Source organism: Vigna angularis, chromosome 4, assembly GCF_016808095.1.
Source record: "Vigna angularis cultivar LongXiaoDou No.4 chromosome 4, ASM1680809v1, whole genome shotgun sequence".
NCBI lineage: Eukaryota > Viridiplantae > Streptophyta > Magnoliopsida > Fabales > Fabaceae > Vigna > Vigna angularis.
This window is the reverse complement of record NC_068973.1, coordinates 10,041,822-10,050,936: the sequence shown is the minus strand read 5'-3', so window position 1 is coordinate 10,050,936 and position 9,115 is coordinate 10,041,822. Positions and strand designations below refer to the sequence as shown.

Genomic DNA, 9,115 nt, shown 5'->3' with positions numbered 1-9,115 from the left:
GATTATTAAGTGTGGATTGTTGGAACGAGGGTTCGAGGGTTTGATACTAGTGCACCGAATCGAACGGTTTGTGAATGCCTGCACCGAACACTTGAGAATGTCTACATTGGACATCTGAGAAGCAGAACGCTAAAACACCGAACGCTAATGTACGTCTGCACCGAACACTAGAGAAGCAGAGTGCTACAACACCGAACAATCAAGTACCGTTGCACCGAATGGTCAATAAAGTGACCAGAGAAAGAAAAGAACAAAAACAAATATGTGCTGGAAAAACTGTATATTATTCACACTACTTACTTACGCTCTAACTCTTATACTGAAAATATGTACAAGTGTTTAGTTTTTATAAAAACAAAAATACAGCTGCCAAAGATAGTTAAACAATAGCTGTCTAGGCTTTCTAACTAATAGACTTGGCTTATACTCTAACACTTCCCTCTAAGTTAAGCACCTAGGGAGGTAGCACCCACCTTCTTCTTCGAGAAACGCTAGTCTTCCTTGGGCAGCGTCAAGACCGATCAGTGTGTTCGGTGACACGTAGAATTGTACTTGTCAGTCTGTTGAGCAACTGTCCCTACCAATTACGTGACGGAGGCAGATGCCAATTTGAGCAAGCTGTGTGACCAAGACCGAACGGTGTGAGAGAGCGATCGATTGACGTGATCGAACGACATGAGTGTATGAACTGAGTGCACGAATGCCAGTTTGGCGCTCCTATGTGTCGCTTTGCCTCTTTGGCAGCACTCCCTTCAACGCTTTTCTTCCCAGCAGGAAGATCACCTAACTTCTAGTTTCCATTCTTCCTAATGGAATCAACTTCTTCTTTCATTGCATCCCTCCACACGGATTTCTTCAAGGCTTTTGTTTCACTGATCGGTTCTACACCTACAAACATAGCTATGTGCACCAGATCTTCCTCATTACCAATCTATGTATTAGTGTACACCTCACATTCACAAAATCTCTATGGAAACTTGTGTCTTCCTTGTGGTCTAACAGCTTTAGAGTGATGCTCACTGTTTTGCACATCTCTAGTGCTTCCAGATTGCACACCCTTACTGCTTCCAAAGTTTAAATTTGGTTTTGTTGTATTGCCAGATTCTCCATACATTGTAGACTTCACTAGGCTTATCTGAAATGTTTTATTCTTCGAGATCTTGCTTCTCAAGATCAGGTTTTTGGTTTTATCAAACAACTCAACTTTATTGAAGCCTCCCATTACTACTGTAAAACACTTTTGAATCAACTGGCCAATACTCAGAAGATTGCATCTCATTTTAGGCACAAACAACACATTAGTTATAATGACACGTGAGTCATTCTTCCTTCTGATAACAACATCACCAATTCCATCTACCTTTGAAGTTCTGTCATCAGGAAATTTCACCCTACTCTTCTTGGTTTCATCAAAATTCACCAACCATTCTCTGTGGCAAGTCATATGATTCGAACATCCTGAATCCAAATACCACAATTGATCTAGAGAGTATGAGCTTATTGTAGATGTAGTTGCCATCAATGTGAGGGGTTCTAAATCAAACTCTTCTTGAGCTATGAAGGCCCCCTTTCCTTGACCCTTCTTCTGCTCTTCCTTTTCATCATATCACTCATAAGAGTAGTGCCCGTACTTATGACAATTGAAACATTCAACATTCCTCTTGTCTTTCTTGCGGAAGTTCTTATATTGTTTGTCATTCTCTTCCTCTGTTGAAGACTCATTTTGATCTTCATTGCTCTTATCATTTCTCCACTTTCCTTTTCCACGTTTCCCTTTCCATTTCTTGAATGTTTTCTTTTCATCATTCTTGGAATGATGCACCTTCAATGCCTGCTCATCACTCTTGATTAAATTTCTGTCAAACAGCCTCATCTTGTGTGCTTCCAGGGAACTTTGCAATTCTTCTATCTTCATCTTATCCAGCTCTCTTTACTCTTTTATAGCCACAACTATGTAGTCGAATTTATGAGGCAAAAACCTCATGATCTTTTCAATGATCATTAAGTACGAGATGACTTCTCCACATCCCTTCATTTGATTGGCGTTACCTTATCACCTTTCATCATCTCTATCAACTCATACTGCCTCCTTAACATCTGCAACTTGACCTTCTTGGTCTTTTCACCTCCAGTATGACACCTGATGAAGATACTCCAAGCTTCCCTCGCAGTTTTCGCATGCTGGATTTTCTCAAAGTGAGCATTGTCTACACATTGGTGAATAATGAACAACGCTTTATTGGCTTTCTTTCTCTCCTCGGCCTTTTGATCATCAGCTGCACCCGTAGGAAATTATTGATGATCGCCTTCAACCACCTCATGCACATCTTGGTATCTGAATAGGACCTGCATCTATGTACTCCATCTACTCCAATTTTTCTCCGTGAGAATTGGTAGATTAGCGGACGACATATCACTACTGGCCATTCTTTACACCCTCGATCTTTCACCAAGAAACACAGTCTTGATCTTCTTCATGCTTCAACCACCCTTCCGCCAAGCCTTGATGGTTTCTGAAGCTCCCAAGTCTCGAACCTGAGCTTTGGATACCACTATTGGAACGATGGTTTGATACTAGTGCACCGAACCGAACAGTTTGTGAATGCCTGCACCGAACGCCTGAGAATGTCTGCACTGGACACTAGAGAAGCAGAGCGCTACAGCACCGAACATTAATGTATGTCTACACCGGAAACCAAAGAAGCATAGCGCTACAACACAGAACGGTCAAGTACCATTGCATCGAACGGTCAATGAAGTTATCAGAGAAAGAAAAGAACAAAAACAAAGATGCGCTGGAAAAATTGTATATTATTCACACTACTTGCTTATGCTCTAACTTTTACACTGAAAATATGTGCAGGTGTTCAAGTTTTATAAAAGAAAAAAATACAACTGCCAAAGACAGTTAAACAACAACTGTCTAGGCTTTCTAACTAACAGACTTGGCTTATACTCTAAAATGGATATGGTCAATGCCTTAACAAAGATGAGGCAATTTGGGTGCATGTGTCAAATTCACTTGGCTTTCAGAGTTCTATGAAGAGTTGTGTGTTCATTATTGTAAACGCTAACAAGAACACAAACAAGATAAGTTTCTTAAGCCATGGATGATTTTTGTCCTTCGAGACATTCACTATGTGTTGTGTAAGTCTCCTAGAATATAAAAGAAAAATCTAAGGTGTTCTTGAAAAATTAAAAACTAACAAAAAATATGTTAAAGATCAAATGACCAAATAAAGAAAAGTAGGGAAAGAGATGATATGAGTGAAAATGTGTTTTGGAAAAGGGTATGAACACGTACTTGTAGATGGTGAATGGGTAAAAAACCCCAACATTCTACGAAGCAGGAATGACCCACGTAGCACCCCAAATTCCATGACTTGCAAAGGAGGAACCATACCCGTTTGAAGAAGAAAATGTTTATCATAGAGAGAAACATGGTAATGTGGGGGCAACTTTCATGGAGGAATCATATCAACAATTCATCGAAAAAGTAGGAGAAGATCAAATTCGAGTTCATACGCTAATCTTTCACATAAAAAATCTTATAATAAGAGGAGCATGTTTCTAAAACAATTTCCCACATATTGCAAAAGGTAAGAAAAATAAAGAATGGGAGAAGAAAATTTTGGGTCTCATATAAGATGTAGTGCATCTGATTAGTATATTAGGCATTATGAACCAATCCTAGATTGAGGAGAAACTTGACACACAAAGTAATTAGTATAGCAAACTATATGAACCAAAAACACTTAATGTGTGTTAGTAGTTTATCAATCACAATATTCTCCCACAATTCTTTCTATGTTATTGTTGTGTTGCACTTACTAGAGCATGTGGGTGCCTGATATTCATGAGGGCTTTAGAGATCTTGCCAAGATCTCATACAAGAAGCTCCACTCAACACTCATATAAGTGATTTCATTAATTGTATGTTTCAAATCATACACTACCCGTAGGGGATATAAAAATCATTAGACTAAAATTCTCACACCATATAGTATTTTAACTATAAATTTTAACCTCTAAATGAGATAGTATCTAGAACTTGGACACATAATAACATGATTTAACATAATTGACTTAAAATAAATTTTAGTGCTAAAAGAACTAAAAAGTGACTTATTTTTCTCCACATGAACCTTATTTATGGGATCTCCAATCATATAGGTTAAGTTTTCAGCAACCATGGGATCCCCAATCTCATTCCCCTCAATGTTTCTAGAATCATGTTTCTCCCAAGAGGTTTCGTTAAAGGATCTACTAGATTCTATTCTGATTTAATATAGTCCACGAAAATTGTTCCACTTTTTAACTACTACTTTGTCAAATTGTGTCTAAATTGTATATCTGTTATTTTCTAAGTTTTGTTTTTAGTTATAGCTATTGTCAATTGACAATCACAGTGTATTGAAACAAATGGAGTTGGTTTCATTCCTAACGAATGTTTGCTAAGAAAATTTTCAACCACTTAACTTCACTATTAGCTATTTCAAGAGCAAGAAACTCTAATTTCTTATTGGATCTTGGAATAATTGTTTGTTCGAATGATTTTCATCCAATCGCACCACATGCAAGTGTACCTATAAACACTAGTTAATCCAATTAACATCATTATATGCTTTTAGTACAACAAGAAAATTCAGTGTATTTAATGACATATTTATAAGTTGTTTGTATATCTCATTAACCTTTTAAAGAAAAAGACATGTTCAAAGAACTCAACATTTTTTTTTCTAGTATAGTATTATGTTCACATCACTTTAAAGAACAAGAAATTTATGGACAACATTATGTTCCATGTAACCTAAGAATATACAATAAAAAATTTTAGAACTTTTTTTTTTACTTTTTCTTAAGTTTGAGTATCATTATTCCAATTAAAACGTCCCACACTCGTAGTTACTTAAGATTGGATTGATAATCTCTTTACAACTAACAAAAAGTTTTACCAATTTTCTTTATATAGTATCTCATTACCATGATCTAAGAAGCTTCTTCCAAAAAATTATCAAGAACACTGTATGCTTTAATTTCATTATGTTATAATATTATTTCAAGCATTTCAATAATTACACAAGTCATTCACACTATTATGGAGTTTCCTATACAAGTTTTATTGAACAAAGTTAATCTTGCAAATTAAAAATCAACATCATTCATCTAATGGGCATAAAAGACATTTAGTAACTGTGAGTAATAAAATCGTAGGAACATACCTATTACTTATAATTTCTACTTTCTACATGCATGACTTTATCTATCTACACCTTAAATTATTGTTTTCTAATATGAAATGACTCACATCATTAACATATTATGTAAATGATGGTTATTGTGAACAACAACTTTAAAGTGTTTGACATACTCCACGAATGTTGGATAAAGGAAAACTTAATTATTCATTTTCTTTCTTGATGAATCAAAACTAACACCTCTCTTTTCTATCTCCATTTATTAATAATGCATCATAGTTAATTATATGGTCAGAAAAGAAAATGTTAAGATCACTAATAGATTATGTAATATAGGCAATATTTTCAATCTTACACCACATCAAACATACATACATGTAAAATAGAAAGAAAAACACTAAACATGTTTATATAGTTAAAAGGGGTAAATTTATTTTTGATCTTTAAGAAATCAAAATAATTTTATCTTTCTATTGTTTATTTTTTTGACCAACATATATTTTTCTCCTCTAGTTCTTTCCCCTCAACCAAACACTATAAAGTATCATAACATCATGTCCTTGTGGTACACGTGATTTTTTTCCTCCGATTATATTTGAAGTTATGGCGGTAATATAATTAAACAAAATTGGCAAGATACGAAAACAGTCTTCCCTCAATGAGCATTGCTCCTGGGCAACTCTTTCCACACCAGTTCCATAGTTTTTTAGCTTTTCCTAAAACTTCAAAACGACTACTACAACTGCTTATACTTCAAAAGGAACTTCAAACAAAGTTGAATGTGATTTTAGGATGAGAGAATTGCATACATACTTTATAACGAATATTTGTTACACAATCTTGAAATATTTTTCGCAAGCCAAATTGGTAAATTCATCAAAGCCTGTTGCTATGAATATTTGCAGTTGCACAAAATCTTAAAATCTTTTGAATTTTGTTGTAACGATCCCACGCACATCGGAGTTAAAATGCAAAATAAGTGAAAACAAAGATAACTTTTAATATTAAACTCCTAATTTATCTCAAAAATCTCAAGACAGCAAGGGAACAGAAAAATGTTATGTCACATCATTACGGTTGGCAAAACTAGTCTGATTAGAGTCCATAAACTCGGATTTAACAAAGATCGTACAGAAATATATAACTTTGCTTAAATGAAAACAACAAACTATGGGCAACGGAGGCTAGTTCTTTGGCCCAATATCCTTCAGGGCATTGATCTGCTCCTCACCCATTGCAGACATAACTGAAACTACAAGGTCCTTACCCTCAGCAAATCCTTCCTTTATCTGCAGTGGCCAATAAACGATACATCATTAAACACAATTAAGAGTAAAAACAATTAGGTGAATAGAATAATATTGGAATTACAAGAGAATTTAGTATAGATACTATCTGAACAAACTTCTTCACAAAAACATGTACAAAAGGAATTAAAAATGAAAAATGAATCAACCTTCCATATACTACAAGAAATGTATGCACCTTTGATTATGGAAAACCTAGATAAGAAAGCCTCTATAGAAGTTGTACATGTTGATTTCAATTTATAAGAGAAGCTTAATTCACTTTACCCTCTTATTTTCTTCTCTTACAGTTCTGATGGACACATTCACCTAATCCGGATAAATGGACTCAAGGTATAACATTCCAGACTACAAATACAACAAACAAAACAGTAGGACTCTACAGACCTGAGTAAGCAGACTATCATCGGTAGGAAGCCTGAGGTCATCCTTGGTGTTCCCATTTTCAGTAAGCAAGCTAACCTAAACACCATTCAAATATAAATTCAGGAAACAGTGGCAAGATTAGAGCATTTTAGTTGGATATATGAATATTTTGTTTTCATTGTCAATGTTTACATGTGATTTTACATCCATGGGCCTGTATTACCATAGATTGTACAAGATTCAGGGAAAACAACATTTTGGTCAGTTTATCATTTCTAAAATACATCTTCAAAGAATTTAATTAATGAAGACACTGACAGTGACTATCATCCAATCATAGATTGCTAAATAATTGAAAATTATTGACTTTAATAGTAAGTATTACTTTAAAAGTTATGTCAAGGAAGATTTCTTATTGGTTGACAGTGTAAGAGTCTTTACACTAATAGTGTTCGAAATTAGAATCATTTTTAAATACAAGAAACATAGGCAACCTCATCTAACTAGTTGACAATATAACAGTCTTTTCCAGTTATTGAGGCAAAGTTAAACTCGTCTTCAAAAACTAGAACTGACTTCACTAAATAGAATAAGACTTTGTTGTTGATGTTGTTTAAATACATTAAAGAAACATTATAAATTAAAAACAAGGTGACGTTTTTACAATTATCTGAAAAAACAGGAGATGAAACACTACACAAACCCAAACTTCTTAGACAGTGATGAATTGAAGGAAATGTAAACAGAAACATAAACTCACAAATCCATCCTCAGAAATATCAATCAACTGGTAATCAGTACGATTCACATGGGGAACCTGGAATAATAAAACAAACACACAAATTTTCAGAAGAGAAAAAGTTTCAATAAAGTGCTCTCAAGGAAAGAAAAAACATAACTGAAAAACACATGAACAGGAACATACATCACAGTTGTGGGAAGAGGGCACAATATCTTCAAGCTTCTTGGCAGTGAAAATATCAATCCCAACAAAGTGACACTTAGCATGACCGTGCTTACCCGTCTTGGAAGTAGAAACTTCAACAACCTGTCACAGAGAAACCCATTCACGCATCAATCACAATCAATAAACACCTAAAATAAATATACAAAAAAAAATATCATTCTACATAAATTAATGTCCAAGAGAGACCAGATACCACAACGGTACTTAAATCAGAGCACACGGTCAAAAGTGTACAAAAACCAAATAATTTCCTATAAAAACCTAATTTTGTTTTCCGAAAAACCCCCAAATGAGCCGTAAGAGTTCACAAACCCTAATCCAATAGTCAACAATCAACTGCACAAACAACGCCCTAATCCAATAGTCATTAATCAACTGCACAAACAACGCGACAAATATGAACACCAGATCTCGAAAGCCAAATCGAGAAACCAAAACCACAATCATAAGCAAGCAATAATTACATAAAACAAAATTAACGGAGAGAAAGAACGAAACAACGACACAAGAACCCTAAAAATGATATGAAAAGCTAGTACTACCTTGCATGGACGACCCTTGATGACGATGTAGCCGTTTTTGCGAATGGTGCCGGCTTGCTGGGGATAGGTCTTGGAGGCTCCAGCATCACCCTTGGATTCAAAGTGGTGTTCTTCGTCCGACATGGCTTGACTCGTTCACTGACTCAGCGATTCAAGTGGACGAACTCAGGGTGTGAGGGTGACTGGGAGGCGGAGAAGACCAAGTTTAGAGGAAGGATATAGGTTTATATCATTCCTTTTCTGTTATTTTCAGTTTTCAGTAAATTTCGAAACTGTTCTTTTATTTTAATAAATATAAAAAATATATACAATATAAAACCAGAACGCTGGCTTAAATCTAGAGGTTTTTTTTTTTTCGTATAATTTTGTTAATGTAAAATTTAATTTTAATGGTAGTTTTCATCTTTTAAAATTGAACAATTTTGATATTTTGACAATGTTTATGTATTTTCCTAAATATATTATTTTAATTATTATAAATTTCATTTTAAAAGTTTTTTATAATTGAGGTTTTCTTATTTAGATTTATGGGTGTATTGGTTAGATAGGTTTAAGGTATGTGTATTAACAAGACACTAACATTTTTATAAATTTTGTTATTATTTTTCATTATAGATCCTCGTTCTTTCAAAATTTATAAATCAGTTCTCAATAACTAAAAGTATTTGGTTTCTTCTTTTTATATGACAAACGGTAATTCACGTCACTATTTTGTTTTAGACACATAAAAAATTA

The 9,115-nt window shown here is 34.4% G+C and overlaps 1 protein-coding gene across 1 annotated transcript; it reads right to left on the bottom strand.

The window, feature by feature from the left end:
* Window positions 1-6,178: 6,178 nt before the first annotated feature.
* On the bottom strand, window positions 6,179-8,633 carry LOC108330585 (eukaryotic translation initiation factor 5A-4). The gene is made up of 5 exons (XM_017565074.2): window positions 8,381-8,633; window positions 7,797-7,919; window positions 7,632-7,688; window positions 6,893-6,967; window positions 6,179-6,487 (listed from the first exon to the last, which is right to left on the bottom strand). Exons 1-5 carry the CDS (start codon window positions 8,501-8,503, stop codon window positions 6,383-6,385), a joined length of 483 nt encoding a protein of 160 aa, XP_017420563.1. The 5' UTR covers window positions 8,504-8,633; the 3' UTR covers window positions 6,179-6,382.
* Window positions 8,634-9,115: the final 482 nt, after the last annotated feature.